This window comes from Siniperca chuatsi, linkage group LG14 (genome assembly GCF_020085105.1).
Source record: "Siniperca chuatsi isolate FFG_IHB_CAS linkage group LG14, ASM2008510v1, whole genome shotgun sequence".
NCBI lineage: Eukaryota > Metazoa > Chordata > Actinopteri > Centrarchiformes > Sinipercidae > Siniperca > Siniperca chuatsi.
This window is the reverse complement of record NC_058055.1, coordinates 3,858,393-3,879,870: the sequence shown is the minus strand read 5'-3', so window position 1 is coordinate 3,879,870 and position 21,478 is coordinate 3,858,393. Positions and strand designations below refer to the sequence as shown.

General features: G+C 40.9%; 1 protein-coding gene across 6 annotated transcripts in view; it reads right to left on the bottom strand.

Annotated features, from left to right (window-relative positions):
• Positions 1-21,478, bottom strand: part of arhgap32b (Rho GTPase activating protein 32b) — a 111,474-nt gene that overhangs the window by 11,780 nt on the left and 78,216 nt on the right. For 3 of the 6 annotated variants that reach the window (XM_044222060.1, XM_044222063.1, XM_044222064.1), the window contains 5 exons: positions 19,241-19,322; positions 17,494-17,544; positions 16,210-16,284; positions 5,064-5,213; positions 1,566-1,668 (listed from right to left, as the gene is read on the bottom strand). In XM_044222060.1, the coding sequence (XP_044077995.1) occupies positions 1,566-1,668; positions 5,064-5,213; positions 16,210-16,284; positions 17,494-17,544; positions 19,241-19,322 (461 nt within the window). Of the gene's footprint in view, positions 1-1,565; positions 1,669-5,063; positions 5,214-11,491; positions 11,821-16,209; positions 16,285-17,493; positions 17,545-19,240; positions 19,323-21,478 lie in introns of those variants that run through there. The other 3 variants (XM_044222061.1, XM_044222062.1, XM_044222065.1) reach the window with 3 other exon arrangements.

Here is a 21,478-nt window from a genome sequence, read left to right as displayed (position 1 = left end):
TAAAATCCCTATGTGAATGCAATTTATCAGTTTATACTAAACTAGAAAATAACACATAATAATGAAACTGGTCTTTGTGAAGTCTAACAAAATAATTAGAAATGTGGACTCCATTTCTATATGCCCTAACACTGAAAAATACATTTAGTGTCATTGAACTGAGATTGTAATTAGGCTGTATTTACATCTCTAACCACAAAAATAAATATACAAATAAAATAAAATAAACAAAGCATACAAAGACTTTTAAGACTGAAATATAGTTTTAGTCATTAAAATCAATTCTTGTCTCAGGAACACTGTCCTTTACTGCCTTTGCTTTGAGTGATGTTTAATTCTAGCATCTTTTCATTAGATTCAAAAAAAGTTACTTGTGAGCAAAAATATATGTTTATGAATGACACAATTTTTATTCCAAAGTTATGCAGAGGAGGGTGAGAATCCTTAATAGTGTCTGCAGGTCTTCCTGTCAGGCTGCGTACAGTACAGCCCCAACAAACTCGACCAATCAGAAAGTCAGGGCAGCCTATATCACTGGGTTTAAGTAAGCACTTAAATTAATCCAAATTCAGACTAAAACTGAAATTAACACCAAGTAGCCTCTACAAGTGTAAATAAGTTGGTTCCCACTGCTGAGCAGTTCAGTATTTGTTAAATGCAAACACTCTCATTCTGTGAGGAAAAGCTGCGCTCTGTCTGTCTGTCCTCTCAAGAAAGCCATGCTTCCTAAGTAAGATCGGGGGTCGGGGAGAAATCTGATTACTGGCCTAATGCGTGTATACATGGATTTACAGTAACCAGGTTATTACAGTGCATGTTAACGTGTTCTCCAATTACCCGCATGACCTGGTTACTTAAGTGCATATAAGCACACTGTATGTGGCCTGAGAGGTGAAACCCAGGGTGAAAAACATTCGAAAAGCACTTGCCGTTGCTCACAAAGCTTAATATTACTGTGAGAGTACATTAATAATTGAAGGTGACCTGGAGAGTGTATTAACATTTCTATAAACTTCTCTCTTATCACATCTGGATTTTTAGCAGGTAGACAATCAGGGGGCACTGTTTAGAGTTAAGTGAGAAAATCAAATTTAAACTGTAAATGGGTCCTCCCCACATAAGTAGACACAATCCTATCCTATCCTTCATATTTACATGTAAACACAGCATTACCCTTACACACCTCACAGCATAGCAGAACAAAAACAATAACCTAACATGTCCACAATGCATATGTTGCCTTTTACAAGCCACAACTGCTGTAAAAGCTCTGATTATGTTAGTACAAGTTCTTCTCCTGGTATGACAACATTAGATAGTAAAAACTGTTGATGAGGAACAACTGTTACACTGCATGTCATCATGTTTTTTTTCTTTCACAGATGCAATAATCCTAGATGGAATTCATGTGTTATTAGCGTTTAGATGAGTGCTATGATGGGATTAGATTTGTGAGCTCCTCCTATGACAACAGACGTTTCTGTGGAAGGAGCATACACAGAGTGGAGATCTTGATAAACACTTGAGTCAAATACTGTAATAAATAGGCAGTGTGTGTCTCCTACCGCAATTTCTGGATATTTGAAGCGATTCCAGAGAGGCGGTAGATGCCGTCCACCACACCGTGCTTCTCGATGAACTCGGTGCAGCTCTTGAGGACCTGGGGCACTGCAAAGAGAAAAACAGCGTGTCACATAACACATCAGTCAATATTTGTCCAGTCTTCACTGAGCGCTACAAGGTGAAGAATAGGATGACTTTTCTTTTTGATGTGTGAGTACAGAGTGTGAATAACTAACTTTCTAGTGCTTTCGTGGGAAAAGCACTTTTCAATCTGAGGGTAGAAACATTTGAACCTTGTGAAGTAGAAACGAATATATCCTGAAGAGCTTCAAAAATAACTAATTTCTTTATTTGGTGCTTTTGGCTGGCCTTTAACCTATTTTCTACATCGATGCAGTTTTCTGGATGAAGCAAACTGTGAGATAACATGTTGTCTGTGAGTGAGGCAGCCAATCACATATGCTTGGCTTCTAAACACAATGCCAGTGATTGGGTGTTAGAGATGGACAGATTAAAAAAGAAAAACCTCAGAAAAACACAGAGCCTCTTCATTCTCCTTCAGGAACCATGAATCATACAGACATGTTATTTATCTGTGTGTGTGTGTGTTTATAAGGAGGCTCCCAAGCCTCCCACAGATCACACATCATTCAGAGGATGACAGAGAGTGGGACACTCGCCGAAGCAGCTGTTCAGATGAATTCCACACATAGCGAAAGAGAAAACAAGACGAGGTTTGAGGAAACTAGCATTCTGCAGCAGAGGAGAGGACAGTGAGGGTGGATAAATCCTCTCCAAGGCCTTCACATAGGAAGATTTTGTTATGAGGTTCTCTTATCACAAACATACATGTGTTTGAATATGAAGTCAGTGTTGGACACACAACAAGAATTCATCCTCTTAAATTCTAGTTAAAATAACAACATTCAAAGCAACAGCTTTCATTTGATTTTAGTGATGATTTTGATCTCTTAAAGGATGGGTATGCGATTCCGGAGAAATCCAGTACCATGACAAATACCGTGATATAGAACAAACAACGACACAGCAAGTGATGTAACTAACGTCAGCTAGGTTGTGGGTTAGCAAACTGTCGCTACAGTTGCTGCTAAGCTAACAGCCAGAGAGGACGAGACGGTTTCCCAGAGCCAGCACAGCCGCTCCAGACAGCGACGCTCACAACTCTCCTGCTGCTGTAGCTAACATCACAACAACAACAGCATATCCTGGCAAACTAGAAAGTAAGCTGAATGTCCGTGGGCAAGTCATTTAACATTACCTGACACACATCATGGCTGGAATAGTGTTGTGTGGCTCGGTCCGAGCCTCTTTGTTTGTTTCCCATTCACAGAGCCAGGGCTGTGTACATACACCAGAGTTTTTTATCAGCACACACACTTAACGGACAGCTAGCGGACCGTGAGGAGATATTGGCTGATTCTGACAAAAAGACATTTATTGGATTAGAATCAAATACCCCACCTTTAAATGGCACTTTTAAAAGCTCAAACTGACTTAAGAGTGCAGCAAGAAGTGAAAACCTTTTGGCATTGACTATAGATGAATCTGGCAACTGATTTATGTGTTGCGCTCTCAAGCGCCACCACCATTAACGTGGTGGCAGAGTAGAAGTGAGCACATTTACACTGACAGTGGAAGCAGAGATGTTTTGGCTAATCACATGCTAATTAATTTTAATAATTTATTAATAATAATTTTTTTCCAGAGTCTCAGTTTGTTGTTGGAGCAGCTGATGACAACACAGCAAGACATCTAGTTGTCTGTTCAAACTGGACTAAATTTCATTGAAAAGTTTAAATTTTGTAGATTATAACATTTGATGACTATATTTTAAAGATATAATCCATTTTAGAGGATGTCCTGGGACAGATTTCTTGGCAAAAGTGCTTAAAAAGTGAAACCCTTGACATACAGTACATTACAGTGTTAAATGCAGGTTTACTAGTCAAGTGCCACCGCAGTAATGGCGGCTTGTCTACTTTCATCTACAGCCCGGATTTGTCTAAATAGCAGCAGGGTTTCAGTGCTCTACTTATAAACTACAAAATCATAATCATTAACTGTTTCTCTTGCTCCACATTTTTTACAAGTCACTGAAGCAGAACACCTTGGCCGTTTGACCCAGCAAAGTTTGACACAGCAGCTTATCTCTCCATGTCAAGGTAAGGCAGGATGTACAGAGGGTCAAGGATTGACTACTTCACCCATGAATGTGTGACTGTGACGCAGAATGCCCAACACTGATCTGTGGCATGAAGCTTGTTAAATGGACAGGACTCACTGTGAGCTAATGTGCTGGTAAGATGAGAATCATTCATGTTCAGACACAGAATATGATCCATTAACATGAATAAATGGGTTTTCAAGTTGGTGTCAACATGAACTGAAATGAAGTTATTGATTAAGCTTCAACAGGAGAGTAGCATCATTACGGTGGATGAAGTTGATGTTACAGTGTAATCAGGAGACCATTATCCTCCCACTCTGTCATCACATCAGCTCACCTGCCAGACACCGCGCTGCTGAGAGCTCAAAATCAATGTGGCTGCAGCAGATAAATGTAGGTATGGACTTTAGCCCAGCAAATATCTTAATTACAAGCAGAGCTGGTCTAGTGCAGTGTGTGCTGTCTATTTGTTTAGAGAAGGTACATTATGACATCTAAAAACCAGTAGCTCATAAGTTGGAATGGAGGAAGCAGCAGGTGTGTTTGGGGTGGTAAACATTTCTCCTACAAAATATGAATAAACACTGAGCTCTGACAGTCGTGATGTCACTGATTATGTTGATGACGTTAAACAGTAATTAGTTAATAATTACGCTCCATAATTTGAGCCTAATGGATCACGATGACAAAGAACCTGATAAACTACTTTGTCTTGCACATCTAAATACAGAGGTGCTGGTAGGCAGATTGTGTTACCTTTGGACAGACCCAGGCTGGCTGTTTCCTCCTGCTTCCAGTTTTTGTGCTAAGCTAAGCTAATCGGCTACAGATTCACATTTAACAGAATGAGAGTGGAAGCAATCTTCTCATCCAACTCTCAGCAAGAAAGCGAATATTTCTCAAAAGGTCAAACTATTTAAACTGCTAGGCACTCAGGAAGACTTTTAATGTGAAAAATCTGCAGGGATTGTTAAATTTCATTCATGGCAAAGTGGAATGACTGGAAATGGTTAATGAATGAAAACAGTATTTCTGTTTAAAAGAGAAACTCATAGCAGCAGAATTTATTAAGTCAACAGGTAAACATGGAGGAAGTTTTGAGTTTGCATCAACCAGGGAATAGGTGAAATTAGGAATCAAAGCCTGACTCCAATGTAAGCCTGTTGCCAATAAAGGCCTGTTCTCTCTGTCGTAAGTCTAGGTCCTGGTGAATTACGGCCACTATTTGAGAATTTATGGTGTTAAGAAAAAAAAAAGCATAAATGGATCCAGGAAATACTACTGCTCTCAGGTGTGTCTACATGTTTCTCACCATCATGTCCTGAGTTGAGGAGGTGTTCTCCCAGGTCGCAGCCGAACACCCTCTCCCGGAGGATGCCTCTCTGCTTCAGCTTCTGCTTAGTGGGCCTGGACTTCATGAAGGAGCGCAAGAAGGTGATCAGCTTCCCGTGCTTCTTAGACACTAAGGAACGAGGGAAGGAAGGAAGGACACGTCTTAGGTCTCTTACACAATTGTTTACTACTCTACAGTAAGTGTGGGTTAGACACTAGCTCAGCTTTCACACAAGGTCTATCTGTGCACTAGAGTGAAACCCCATACAAGCTGTTCAGGGTTGGCCTATTGTGCATTTCAGCTTTATTCTAATGCAAACCCTTCCTTTATGCATGTGTAGTTTCCTTGAGGCGAAAGCTTCGTTCTTAAATACCACCTCCCAGGCAACTACAAAGGAATCCTCCACATCCAATACCAGTATCCTCTGCTCCCCTTCAAAACAAGACAAAAAAAGGAGCAGACCTACTTAAAAACCCACACCGCATTAATCAGATACTATGTCTGGGAAAGAGTCGTAAGCTTCTTAAACTACACACCAGTTGTTTTCTCTGCTTTAGAGAGATGCGGAAAGGCTATCAAGTGAATCAAACAATCTGCATTTTTTGGAGGGGGGGAACAATGGAGCTGGCCTTGACTCGACGTTTATTCAAAAAATCTTCACTGAGATTCACACATTGTCAACCACTGGTGAGATGACAGTAGCAGAGTGTTTTTCCATTCTTGGGTCAGTTTACTTGACTCTGCTATGCAGATGAACTTGTCTGATGAAAGCATCAATTTTCCATTAACTGAGAATTCAGTTCAGTTTAAGCCATCTTATCAGTCAGACACAAAAGTCTGAAAAAACAGATGCGCTGACGCCAATCAGTCAAATGTCAGGGTAGATGTTATATAGAAATACTGCAGCTCTCTGGAGAGCAAAACAGCTTGCCTGCAGGGTTAAAAACTATTTCACCATCTTAACACTGTTGACTGACTTGAATATTCAAGTATATTCTAAACCTCTCTCTGTGAAGAAGATCCCACTAATCCTGATAACTTTCCCAGGTGAACTCTTTAAAACTCTTAGAGCAGCATCAGCTGCCACTTTCTCTCAATGTTTCATACCTTCACTGCATTGTAAAGCCTTCCACTCAGACCTAAGCCATCTCAAAGAACAAGACAATGTCTCCCAATCCACTCATCTTTTTTGTCCCTCTGTTCTCTTGCCAGTGTCAGTGGTCAGCCCTCAGCTCCTGTCACTGCGTCAGACGAGGCATTCTCGTCCTGGATCTCACTCTTTTCTAGCTGTCTCTCTTTGACCCTTTGTGGACACTTGAATCTTGATGCCCTCGACATTGACTTTGATAAACACCTCTTGCTATTAGTCCTTTACTCTGCAGTCTTCCACGGCGCAACTATCCATTCTGAATCCTGGAGACCAATAAATGATCGTAGATCACTCAGCAGCCACATGGTCCACGCTCCTGAAATCTGAAACATTTAAAACGACGGTCTCAAACAACCCAGGAACCCTGAAGGTTTACTACTGAGGACAGCATTAAAACATCCATTACCTACCCGATCTATGATCACTGTGTTCTTTCAGCCACACCACATCTGGAACTTCACTAAACAGACTGATCACACCAACATCTCCTGTCTGAGGTGCTCTGGGCTAAAGTGGAAAAACTGCTGTGTCGCATCAGTTTTCTTTATTTATATTCCAGGGTGCATTCCTTTAACTGATTATAAACACAGTCCCGATCACAACCCCTCCACCTCTCTCATGTGTTTCACAGCATTGACATCATATTTATTTTACCGGCTCCAGACTTTAAACCAACACAAACGCACAAGTTGCAATTTAAAAAAGAAAGCATTTACAATTCAGTCAAATAAATAACTAGTATTTGGAGAGAAGCAGTTTCAATTTGCTGTGCCAAGCTGAGCTCTGCTTGCAGAACAACTGAAAGTAGGCCAGTGCTTACCAAACTCTATCTCCAGAAACAAAACAAGCTGAGTTAAAGAAAGCTGCGGCTGAATTGTGTTTGGAAGATAACAAGAATACAATAAAAGTGTCAAGGCAGCGTCTTTACTCACAGCTCTTTAAGTGACGATTTATCAGAAGTGATGATACGATGATTAATTTATAGAGCCTTGCACAGCATCACGAAGCACACACGTGCTGTTATGAATATTATTATTTTAAAGAACCATCCCAAAACATCTACAGTGTGAGACTTGGCCCTCTTGCCCAGAGACTATTAGCTAAAAGTTAATGAGAGGCTGCCTGTTTTGCATGCTAAATGTACACTATGGAGGTAAACTGCGTGCAGCAAGCTTAATTGTCAGTCCATTGAGTACATTTAGAATGCACACATCAAGACCAGAGTAAAACTAATGAGCTGATGGGAATGGAAAGTTACTTTGTAGCTGAATTAATTTAACAGTTTCTCATTGTGTTGGCAGAAAACTATCAAAAATATATGCACGCAGTGACAGTTCATGAAGAAATGTCTCAGAAATACTGTGGACAGGACACTATGTACAGTGACACTCTTTACTTTTCACTCACATTTGCTCTTTTAAATCAAACACATGTTAAGGACAAGTAGAAACTACAACTAAGATTGTAAATCTTACAGGGGAACTCCACCGATTTTACACCGAGGCTGAGGACTTCAAATGTAAAAATGTAAAAATCTGGGGGTGTGGGGTCACAAAGAAGTGAGCTTACCAGACCTCTGTAGCCCACTCCTCATCTCTGCTTGAGGCTAGCGGCTACATTAGCCGCTATTAGCATATCACCCCCGAATCTCTGACCAATCTGTCAGTGGTCGAGTTGCATTGTGGGTAATGTTTGTGGAGCCTGGTTTTGACAAAGAAGAAGAATATGTAGAATAAAAAAGATGATATCTCTGGTTCTGCTGCATCGATTTTTATCCTTTTTTAAAAACTGTCCATCATGAGTCCGACAATGTTATAGGAGTGCAATGCTGTATCGGTGGAGTACTCTTAAGTAACAAGGAAAGAGTTACAAAAAAATTGGGTAAAAAAATTGGACACTGTTTAGGTTAACATCCAATTCACTGTTAAACACATGATTGTTAAAAATAACTGACATGAAATGAGGTTCAGACTTGGTATCCATTCTTTGCATGTCTACCCACTAACCACTCTGCAAGACACTTTACTCACACTGGGTGATACATTTTCTCATTTCAGTTTTTTGTAGATGATAATCAAATCTATTCTGTCATAGTGTTTTCTAAAGTTGAATTATATTGGCTGATGCTCACACACACAAGTATCTCAAAATAAACAAACCCTTGCCAAGACAGATTTATAACTACCTCACTCCAAGTAAATACATAATGTTTGAACCAAACTTTTGAGTCCTGATTCTCTATTGTGTGCCATTTTACTAAAGCAGCACAATCAACTGTGAATCAACAGCCGGCCTCTGCGCCAGCATCCACAAACAAGACCCATCGTTCCATTTCAAGGAAAAGTGGAACTACAATTCACTCCTCAGGGAGAAATTCCCGCAGACAAAACCGCTGAGGCAGCTTTGTTTACTCACTGTTAAGGCATGAAAAAGGGCCTTTAGTATCATGTAGAGGAGGAGGGGGGCTGACTGAGCAACTGTGTTGGCTCACACTGACACGTCACTTTTATTTAGGAACCCAGACTGACTGTAAGACGGGAGGAAGAGGAGTGCACTCTCCAGAGGATGGACAGAGACTCCCATCTGCTTACTGTCAAGGCAGATGACAGCCTGAGGGCCAGCAGCTCTACAAGCATGCTCAGCACTGAAACTGCCTCTGACACACTCACTGCTGAAATCCAGCTGGGTAAAGGCATTTCATTTAAAGGATAGTGGGACTGATAAAGCCTTAAAATTGCTTTATGTGCCTCTAATTACAAGATTTATAACTTGGGGGCACTTAAAGGGGCATTCCAGCAATTTAGTATGGCACTTCCACAAAGTTGTAAGTCTTGCTGGGGACACATTAAAAAAAGAATGATCAAATGGTCTGTGCAGCAGAGGCTGAGATACCCCGCCTAAATGATCCTTCATTTCCCATGATGCAACTGGATAGTGTCTTTCATTAGACCCCTCCGCCTGGTAAACACCCATGTTTTTTTAAACTCCACACCTTCAGTTTGTATCGCAGGCATTCCATTCTAAATTTGTAATGTCAACCCCAATTTCTCAGACTTGACAAAGCTCCGCCAGAGGCACAGACGACATTATGACTAAACTGTTTTCACAGGCTGAATAGCTCTAACCATGGCTGGTAAACACATCTTCAGCTGAGATCAAATTGTTTCTGTGGAATATTTCTAACTCGTCAAATCTGATGGTATATTTCTGACATGTGACACACTCGGAGGGGGTGGGGCCCAGGGCCTAGAATCTAATCTAAAAAATCGCATGCCTGAGGAACACTGTCAGGTTTCAGTTGCAGCCCTTAAATGACGAGGCTTTTCCCCAAGAGAGCCCAGTGATGAGAAAAGAGGCCAAGCATTACAGCAGGAGCAATTACAGACGTAATGGCAAACATCATGCTTTCTTCCCCTGCTCCAACCCGAAACCGAACACCTCATTCCATTCAGTTAGCGAGGAGCTTTTCAAAGGATGCAGATTGGAGGAAAATTCCAACTTCATAGCAACACAACAAAGTGCCATTGCTTCCTAAAGTAGAGCAGTGACACCATAGACCCAATCAGCAAACTCTAGCCTGAGATATTCGATACAACTACTGTGCGTGTCAGTGTTCCCTGAATACACGACCACCAGTAGGTGTGACCGCGGCTCCTCGAGGCTTCACAATGCTCTCATCGCAGCTCAGCTCAGCCCTTTCACTTCAGCCAGCACCCCAGCACCAAAATTCAAACTGCCTTCCTCCTCACTGTTGTAGTTTCAGAAAATCATTATGTGAATGGGTTGGATACGATTACATCCCAGAAACCTACATGCTGTGAGAACAAGGGTTTTGGCAGTAAAGTGATTTGTGGACGCACCAAAAGCTTTTCTAAATGGATTAAATGTGTTTTTACTGTGGTGTGTCCTTCAAATTTAAGTTTGACAATTATGTGAGTGAATCCTGCGATTCTGAGAATGGCTGCAATTTGCTATGACCGCCAACTTATCAATACGATTGAATTCACTTAACATAGACATTCTTGATGATGAAAGTGACAAAGTACAAAATCCTTTCAATATATTCCTTTTGCCACAATTAATCGTGACAGAAAGTTGAGGGAGTTTATCTTTTACAGCCACTTTATTAATATCATTTCCTGATAGCTGTCATCGAAAAGGGGACTACCACAGAGATGATGTTTGCATTACTCATCAAACTAAAAAAAAGAGAACATAACACTGGGAGACACTGTGTTTGCGCCGCTTAATGCATCCTAACCATCCCCTGTTGGTGTTTCTGGAGGGCTGTTTGGTGTGTAAACAACAGAGCAGTGTCTGCCTATTAAAAGGCAGTCATGAGTGACAGTGACCTCTGTTTGGATACTGGAGCCTAAAGTGTGTGGTGACTGTAGGAGCAAAAAGCCTTATTGTCCCATCACTGAACAGAGCCTCAGCTGGGTCCTGTGTGGTCTCACCCAATAATTATGCCAAATGGTATAACTGTCACATCAGAGACATCACGATGTCATGAAAGATCAACAAATATCAGCATCAGCACCAACAGCAATTTTCAAACCACTGAACCGCAAATGGGTGCGACTCTTCCAAAGCCTTTTTTTTTCTAAATTCAATTATGATATCAAAACCAAAAAGTTCCTTTTATTTATTTATTTATTTATTTTTACAAATGTCAGCTATGGAGAACGGACTGCCTTTCACTGTACTGTCAGACCAGGTTTGACTTTTCTGAGCAACTTAACTGTGGCAGGGCTGCGCAATCACAGTGAGAAATGTCCATTCAGATGCTTAACAACTACACATCGTGTAAACTACATATTTCGAAAGTCTAACTTTCCAAAACTATTCCCAAACTGCATTTTAAAAATCAAACTTTCCTAAAACCTCGTTTTGTGTCTTTTCAAGTTTTTAGTCTCTGTTTAACAGCCTATGATATTCTGACGTTAGTGGGAAATTATAAACACTTTAACACTTGGGGAAGAGGCAAATGTTATTCACACGTTATTAAATACGTGTAACGAGAGAGAAAATGGAAACATGAGGAGTCATGTGAGGAAGAAGCAGAAGCAACATTTTCCACATTTGTTCCAGGCCTAGGAAAGCCCTTCCATCATCCGAAGTGCTCTCTTCACATTGTTTATTCCGGGTGAAACACGATACATGTAGCATAAGGTTAACTGTTAACGGTTATCCGCGAGGGGATACTGTAGCGAATATATAAAATATAATCCCACACAATTCAAACGCATTTCCTTACCTTCGCTCCATAACGCTGGACTTGCCTTGAGGCTTTATGACAGGAATTTAAAAAAAGTCCAAAGTACAACTATCCACTTATCTTTATCTTACGCTAACCGTTAACCTGTACAAAATGGCGATGAAACCTCATCTGAAAGCCGCAAAAACGCTAAGGTCTGACTAACCAAGCTGAAAGCTAATAAAAGTTGAAAGTCTTGACGCAACGAGCAGCTCTCTGCTCCGTCAGCTCTGCGGACACACAAAGCTCCGCTCCAACGCGCCGCTTTCCAGCCCCACGCGTGCTGCCTTGAAGTGCTCCCGGAAATATGGGAATCACTGGTTGTTAATCCCAGTCTAACGAAGCTGTGAGTATTATTGAAGCACATCTTACATTAAGTCAATATGACGGTAGGTGGGCCTAAACAACAACTTTTAGTTGTTATATTAAAGCAAACACATCTGATGCCATGCCAGTCTGTGCTTTTCCGAAAAACACTCCTCTTCACCAAAACTCAGTAAAGAGCTGAACTTCTAAACTCCCACTTCCAAGGTCTGAGGCTATAAATGCTGTACAGCATTTTAGTGCTACTGTCCGGATATAATTACAAATGTAAAGTAACAAAACAGCCATGTTAGATGGAACAGTTTGGATCTACTTTGTGCTTCAGTATTACATTTAGAATGCCTTTAAGAATGTTACTGATGGTTGTATAATAATTACTAATTACAATTGTCATATTCAGTCATATTTACATTTCTGATTTGCCCATGTGCTTGATTAGACTGTTTCCGACAGCATTTGAAGGCAGCACGGGAGTCATGCAGCCAAGAGGTGAGGTTGCACAGTGGAAAATACTCCTTTACCTTCAAAACCTTACAAATTTAATAATTGCTCAATTTCTAATTACATACTTATGTGAATAGACTAATTGTGTAATTCTAGGCCTGTATACAAGGTTCAAATCAAATTGTTACAAACCCTTGAGACTGAATCCGGTTGAGTTGAGAAACTAAGTAGTTTCAAAAATGACTTCCTATTATTATTAAACCTTATTTTCTCCCCCTCTCCCTGACCTAATCTGCCACTGGCTGCCGGCAGGTTTACAGTTTCAACGTCCTCCCAGACTGACAAAGTTTACCACTTTCAAACAACTCTTCAGGCTCCTACTGATCTGGTGTCAGGTGGAGAGAGAGACCATCAAACTGTTACACACTGCTGACTGTCAGAATGATTCAGTCCGACGTAAACAACATATAGGACGGCCTTGCCTTGACTTTAGATCAGCTCTCCCCTCTGGGGGGGCTGCCTGCCCCCCCGAAAGCATTATCTTATTCATTCCTTAACTAGCTTAGACTCTAAGCAGACATGTTGAGTCAAAATACAATCAAACTAATTTGTTGTTGGTCCAGAATGCAGTCAGACCTTTCCACTGCATGTGATCCTTCGAACTTGTCATGCGTTTAACAAGTTACACAAAGACAAACATTTCTTTTGGGCTGATCCTCAAATTTCTCTTTGCATGTGGGTTCTGATACTTTCCATCTTCAGTGGTGGAAAGTAACTAAGTACATTTTACTCAAGTACTGTACTTAAGTACAATTTTAAGGTACTTGTAATTTGGAGTATGGGGTAATTAAATTTAAATAAAGCAAAGACTCAGTCCAAGGTCCAAATAATAAATACAAAATTGTGTAACAGAACTTGTCTTTTTCTTCTTTCCTACCACATTCATCACCTCGAGACCCCCCCAGTTTAACTTGTGACCCTTTGGATGGGGTCCGACCCTCAAGTGGGTAACCAGTGGACTAAACTACCTAACTGTATATAAAGTAGTAAAAACTAGTTCCACCTCACAGTAACACGCTGTTTACACACTGAGGCATCAGTATGAACAATCTAATAATGTCATATATAATTATATATCAGTCACCATTTTTCTGCAGAACCAGTACTGTTACTTTAAGTACATATTGCTGATAATACTTCAGCACTTTTATTTAAGTAGGATTTTGAATGCAGGACTTTTATTTGTAATGGAGTATCTTAATTTGACAATGTTTTATTGGTACTTTTACTTAAGTAAAGGATCTGAATACTTCTTCCACCACTGTCCTTTTTCCATGTGTGTGTAACGTCGTGCTCTATAAAATAGTTTTTCCCTAATATCACACAGCACTAATTCCACGCACAGGGGGAGATTACTGAGAAAGTCCAACTAAGTTCAACGCAAACAAGTTTGTTCTGTGCAGCACGTATGTCTCCTGTCGCTTATAGACCAGAAGCACTTCAAGCTAAGAAACAAGGTGAAACGGTAACTTCTGAAAGTACAGAGGGAATGAGTTTTCCCTGAACTGATCATATGGAGGAGCTGTAATAGATGACGCGGTGCTGAATAAACAAGATACAGTGAGCCTAGAGTTTTCTCTCCTCTAATTCATTTGTCCACTTTGTATACAGTATAATGCTTTTTACTTTTATATGTTTGTCATGATGCCTTTAAAATAAAAATCATATGAAGTCAAAATGTGTGGAATTATTAGAACAGTGGGGGCAGTTTGGTTGTCAATGACATGGTAGAGACAGTAAAGCAGCAGGTGGAGCTATACAGGAAGTAGTGAGCTCCTGCCCTGAAGTCATTTCGCATATAAACAGGATGAGAGCTTTGTGTTAGATTAAGTATCATACAGCTGCTATTTTGCATGGATCTGAATCGTTTATTTCACTCCTGGGATGTGGAAAGAACGAGGCAGCTGCATGCCAAGTTCAATGTACAGGAACAGAACGCCATGCTGTGTGAAACATACTGTAAACATGGCTGTAAATTTGAATTCCTACCTGCTGGTTAAACTTTGGAGCCTTGCAACAACACAGTACATAATACTTTGTTTTGGTAATGACACCAATGCGACAGATCACAATAATGATGCTTTACAACTCTGTGTAATGCAACTACAGATATTCAGAAGTCCACTGAAAGAAGCAAAGGTGTAAAGAATGATCTTTGTGCTTTACACACTCACTCAGTTTACAACGCAGCTTGAGTTGTTGGTATGTAATCAAAAGCAAAGGAGCGGTCTACAACAACACTGGAGCTACAGAGCAACACGTTACACAGGGGACCTTGCACAGCTTCACAGCCCAGAACTGGAGCACCAGGAAATGATCTGAGATCCTCGGGAACAGGAGGACAAATCTTACTCTGTCTCACACATTCTCTCCCAATTTCCCTTCCTCTGTCCTTCACATAACCAGCTGTCTTGGCTCATGTATGCTCACAGCTGCCCAAATCACTGGTCTCCAGACATGATGAAGGCCTACACTGAGGAGGGGAACAGAGGGGGCTCTACATCTGGGTCAGTAACTGGTAGGTCTATTGGGCTGTCTGGGGAGGAAAGAAAGCTGACTGTAATTTTTTATCCAAAGCTCACAACTCTTTATTTTCACATTGATGTCAACAAAAGAGTCTATTTTTACTGTGAAGAGAGTAGTCTCTGTTCTCAGATTCCACTGCAACACAACACAAGCACATGGACCGGAGGACTAATAACTCCTGGGTTCTATCGTCTCGATTTTAACTGGAGCAGTGCAGCATGTTAACAATTTCCATGGTTTTACTGGGAAACAGCAAAGGTTAGTGGTGAGCAGAGTGGATCTAGGCAGAGCAAGCATATTTTTCCAATGCTGTGTGGCTCCCTGCAGGAATGTGCTCTTTCAGTCACCATGGAGAGGGAGACAGAGATTCTTACTGTTGCAGGACAAAGCTTAACGCTCAATGGATGGGTTTACAGGCCCCCTCATTGTAAAAGGATTAAATAAATCAAGGCCGGTCGAGACCTAGCACCACAGCACCCCTGCCGTGGCCTTTCAGCTTCGACCAAACAGACACACACACACACAAACAGAGCTGGCCCCCGTCCAGACACAGGGTACATTCAGCAGCTTTGAGAAACACTGTAGTAACCTGGCTCACCCCTGAAGTCATTTGCATACACCTTGAGGGGCGAAAACAGTAAAGAACAGGGGTTTAGAGGGATAAGACTGTTCTCTTTTGAAAGCAACATTTGATAAGTGGGGTTGTATTTTTACACCATTACATCTAATCCCAAAACTTTAGTTCTTTTACAGACAGATGCCATGCAAAACGGACTCATTTTGAACATTCAGTCTGACAGAATCTGAAACTTATCCAAAATACAGGCGTATGATAAGAAGAATCATACAATGCAGGAGGAATCTGTAGGACTTTAAGTAACAAACTTAAAAAGGGAAATATGGCCATTATTTGCATCACACAGACCTTTTTTTATACGAGCTTATAGCAATTAAAGTGAAAAAAAGTTCACAAACACACATACACAAGAAAAATACCTATTTCCACATTACTGTGCCATATATGCTATTATTACTATTACTGCACAGCCAGATGTGGCTAAAGGCCAGAGTGTAGAGATAATGTGGACAAGTGAAGTGGACTCTCTTCACATGATAAATGATAGTTTATCATGTCGCGATAAATGCTTGTTCTGATGCTCCTCTTGTAATGCAACACCAAAAAGCGCATTTTTGGTGTTGCATTTTCCTGTGTGAAGAGTGAAGCTATAACCCAAGCTATATCCCAGTTTTAAGCTACTGTGACAGGTATACAGACTAGTCGTATTAGAGTCATCACTCAGGGCTGTGAAGTTAGTTTCTGGTTAGGGGATGGCAGTGCAGCACACCAAAGGATTTTTGTCTACCTGAACTTAGGCTGTAGTGGTTTAGCGGGTCGGCCACCCATGCACTGTCCTGTATTACACTCTCCATCTCCAAGTCTGCATGCAGCCCGATGGACAGATGGACCAACAGACAGATGGATGGATGGATGATGGAGACATGAGAGAATCAGCAGAGGGAGAGAAGCACTTCAAGTTAGAGAACAGAGCAACTGTGTACTTTGGGACTGTGAGGTCAGTAGCTTTGCATAGAAATTATACTTTGATGCAATAAACTGTTTTGCGAGACAGTGCACAGATAAAAACAAAAGTGTAGCAATGAACTCAAATAAAGAAACTTTGCATTCATCAATAAGACAAGTCTTCTTACATGAGAGAACTTAAATTCAACTTTAAAGTTATAATCCTTAAGATTTTCATGAAATCAAACCCTGTTTTTGATACTATTTATAGTTGGCGTTTATTCAGCAATAGCCATTCAGTGTATTTACATTCTGTAATTATACAGTAGTTTGCATCGTTGGTGACGGGGTCCGCCATTCCCGCACAAGATTCAATTTGCCTACCAATGCGTGAGGGATTGACAGGAAACGATGCAGCATGTAATCCAGTGTTACTGTTTTTAATTTGATCTGTAATTTGTAATTTGATCTGACTGATATCAGCCTCACTGTTGACTCTCCTAACACCATATTTGAGCTGTTTTTAGTTACTGCTAATACTAACCAAACATTTCCTGCTGCTGCTCGTTCACATTAAAAGCATTCAACTGGTGAAACGTGTGTTGGCTTTTATTGTCAAGCAGGCACAGAAATGTATTTTTCACAGAGTTTAACACTGACCTCAATCGTTCCTCAAAAATGCATCTACAAAACAAGACAGCGGTTATTTTTGGCATGTTCTAGATCAGTTTTAAATATTTCAGGGGGTGATGAAACAGGAGCAGCCACAGTCAACTGACTTTTGACTGACTTCTTTGTTAAAACAATGCAAGTTTGTTTGGCTGTGTAAACTGATACACCAGTTGCTCTTCTGTTGCATTTCTGACAAACTCGCTGCTCATGGAGTGTTTCCTGCCCCCAGAGTCCTGGAACCTGTAGTATTAAACAGCACTTGCTGTTACAACCAGTGACCACGGGCACTGTCAAATCAACCCGCACTGAAATCTTAAGGATTGTAACTTTAACTACATCCATACTCTAATGAACAAAATGTCATACAAGTCCAAATGTGCAAATGTATTTGTGTGTGAGTGAGTTAAGGTGGAGTGAGTGGACAGGTGGATGAAGTGTGTATACCAACACGCACAGGGAGGGAAGAGACTCCAAGAAGCAGGCTGCAGGCCAGAGCAGGGGGAGGCTGGGGCAGAGGAGTCACAGTCAAATGCAACAAATCAAGACACATGCGAATACTACTGTACAGCTGTGCTGTGAGACAACAACAGAATTAATGATGCAGTGGAGAACAAGCAGTGCAGTTTTGACACATAAACGGGCAGCTTAAACACCATTACATTTAGTTATTTGTTCTGCCACTGATAGTGAACTTGATCCAGGATCTGCAAATTTAGAGTCATGTTAATATTACTGACACAAGGGAATTTGCAGGTTTTAGAAAACCAAATATTAGACTTTGGTTATTACTATGTAGAATATAGACCACGATTTAATTAAAAGCAATTTAAGAGAATTAGAAAATCTGTTAACTTTATTCAGGATATCTAAATGACTACTTGACCTGCGGATACTCTGTAAAGGAAAAAATGCATGATTGACAAATAAGGACACATGCATAAAAACAAACAAAAAAAAAACAGCAACAAGCACTGAAACATTGTTCAAAAGCAGGGGAGTGGGCAGGCAGATTAAGTCATGGACTGTGGAGTGTACTGTGCGTGCACTGCGAAGTTAACTCTACACCGCAATATGCATTTCTGATCAGTCACACAGTCAAAAGGTCAAAAACTTGGATTTGAAACTTGATTGGCACATCAGATAACATGGGTGTCCAACAGCACCCGGAACCCTGCGCCTGTAATTATATCTCCTCCATCACAATTATGGATCTTATAGAGCTGGTGTTTTTTTTCGCGGTGTCATCCCTTAATCCAGACCCCGGAGTCTCCGAGGTTTTTGGATGGTTAGGAACCCCGGCTCCACTCGCCCACCCCAAAGCCAGTCAGTTGGTTGTGACAGTGAGTCATACTGGTTGAATCAGTCTTTGGATTTGGAAGACGTGACGTGGATTCGTACAAGACATTGAGGTCTGATCAGAAGGATCAGTCACAGCAAGACGTGAGCTGCTATTTTTGTTGGGTGCTGCAGTGTGTAATTCAGTGTGTGATGCAGTGAGGGCAAAGTTCAGCTCAAGTCTGTATCCCAGTTGCCAAATGTTGTTAAGTGTTCTCTTTGACTCCAAGAGGGTTTATGTTATACACTCTCAGGACTCTCGTGCTAAAGAGCTTATCTGTTTGCACTGGACAGCAATAGATTAGCACAGTTATTTGCATTGGATTTGTATAGTGCTGAGTCAATATAACATGATTAGCGGGCTATTTCAGGGGATGACGTGTCAGAATTATGGGTATCCTTTCACTGTAACATGTTCAAAAATTGAAGTTACATTATCTTTACTGAGGATTATGTATTGTAATTTAGTTCTATGGAAACAGGCGAAGACCTCTAACGAGGTTCTGTATATTCAATTTCATTTTCAGGTTTGTGCAATATCGATACCTCCACGACATTTCAGTCATTCAAAATTATGAAATGATGGTGTAAAGATATACTAGAAATCCACTATAGAGCTCTTGTTTTTAATACTAAATCAATTCCATGACACAACAAGTCTGTCAGACCAGCAATAATAGCTGTGGGCAAGGTGTGATATACATGCACGCACGTACGCAAGGACTCAAACACCCCGAACCATATCATCCACCACACCCATAACCACTTCCTGAAAATGCAGCATCATTGAGACATTAACTGCCATCAGTGATAACTTCCTTCCAACACATTTCCTGTGAATGGTTTAAGAGGAGTAGGAGGAGTACCTGGTTTTGGTACCGTGTTGGTCATGGACTGCGGCACTTTATCATTTATGAGCTCCACACACTCACTGGGAAAGAAGCCAACCTGGAGAGAGTAAAGGAGTGAGACAGGCAGGGTGAGGTGGGAGGAAATTCATCGGATTAGTAAAATGAAGACAGTGAGAGACAACACAGTATCTATACTGAGGTGTGGCTGTCACATTAATCGTGTGACTGTGGCAAAGATGGCATTTTGGACTTGGTTTGGACATCTACTGATCAGGTGGTGTGGAAATGACCACATTGCACACAAGGTACATATTAAGTGTACCTGTGTACCTGCTGCTCTTGTGAATAGCACTTTGGTACAGGTTTTGCTTTTAAAGAATGATATAAAAAAAATCTGAATTTACATTCTACATTGTATAAGACTGCCAGATGTAGCCCAGTGGCAAATAGCACCAACACACAAACACTGTAACATCACTGACTGGCTAACTGATTACTGGTAGTACTGCTCTCATTGCATTTGCTCAGTTAGTTCCCCAATACATGTCCTGTTTGAGTTTCAGTCAGCCATTAGTATGAATCTAGAAAGTGTAGATCTGATATTATATATATATATATATATATATATATATATATGCAGTGAGGTTTCCAGGCTGCAGGCAATCATGGGCTCCTAGTCAACATCTATCAGTGGAAAATAGCTTCTCCATGTCTTTATGTGTTCAGAGGGAGAAGCTCTGTAATCCAGAGGAGGGCAGTGGTCTACAGCCACTGACAACTCATCAGAAATATAACTGATCAGTAAGTGCCTGCAGGCTGCCACCCTGCCAGTGAGCCTGAATGGCAGGAGTACCTCTTGTAAGCAGAGAGCCAAAACACACAAGAGGAGAGAGGCCAGTGTGGCGAGGAGGCAGCAGCTCAGAGGAGGTTCAGCCAGATTCAACCTTAAAACCAGGCTTTTCTTTTCAGTGCTTGCCGCAACACCCCATCCATTGGTGCTGTTACAGTAATCAGATATTGTGTTCATTAATAATCATTGCTACAGTTTTTTATTCTCTCTCTCTCTCTCTCTCTCTATATATATATATATATATATATATATATATATATATAAAATATTTAATTTATGTTTCTTTTCATCGCTAGACTTTAATAAATCTAGCAGAATACATATTCAGCCTCTGTTACCATGTGTCCTCCTATTACTGGCACAATTCTCTCTTAAATGCATTTGCAATGAGGGGGGAGGCACTCCCTAAGATGACACATTAACTGTAACTCCAGCCTGCTGTGCCTGTTTGTTAAATACACTGCATGTGTTTGAGGCAGAATGCGTCAAATCTGCGCCTGACAAACGGGTCCAAAAGCCTCATGCCGGGTTCAGACCGACTTTAGCTCTGTGTGAAAAAATGCAGTCCTCTCCATTCATCTGAATGGAGCCGGTCCATTGGTGCAACAGGGGGAGCCAACGCAGAGTCGTCATGCGAAAAAGTTAAACATGACTCAACTTTTGCTGCAACGCACCGTCATCCAGCACGGCGCTGTGTTGGTCAATCACATACATGCAAGCGCATATTCCTGGCATTTCTGCAGTTGTTGTGACGAAAGATAAAACAGCTGCAGCTGTGATAATTTTCCAGAGTGGTAAAATCCTCTCTCTTGAGTATTACAAACTGTTGTGCAGTGTTTTGGTGTCTGAAAAGCCTTTAAATGCATTAATCTGTTACTCCAACTGGACTTCCTAGATCGTATCTCACTGTCTCACTGCAACCTTAAACAACATGGCCCTACCTTCTTAGTGCTGGTGCTTTAACTGCTTTCTGTCTAAATGTCCGCTTAGTGTTTTGTACATATTTGTCTGGGTGTCGCCTAAGCACACAGCGTGGACACACCATCGTGCTCCATTATTATGAACCTCCAATTCAAAATAACTTGTAATATACAACAGGCTGTTAATTTAACAGTTTGTTTTCTTATAGCCTCTGAAAAGATTTATGCTCAAAAATGTAATTATGTTATTCATTATTTGAATTTACATTTTTTCACTTCATTTCAGTTAGAGGTCAAATTTATAGTACCGTAAGCTAATAAAATGCTTAGACTACATAGTGCTTGCTCAGAGCTGAAACTGGGAGAACAAAGTCGATTGTAACAAAAGTCCAGCACAGATTCTGTGTGTTATAGGATACTGAAGACAGCGTAGGAATGTGAATCAGTTCAGCGTTACAGGGGGAGGCACACACCCTGTAATCT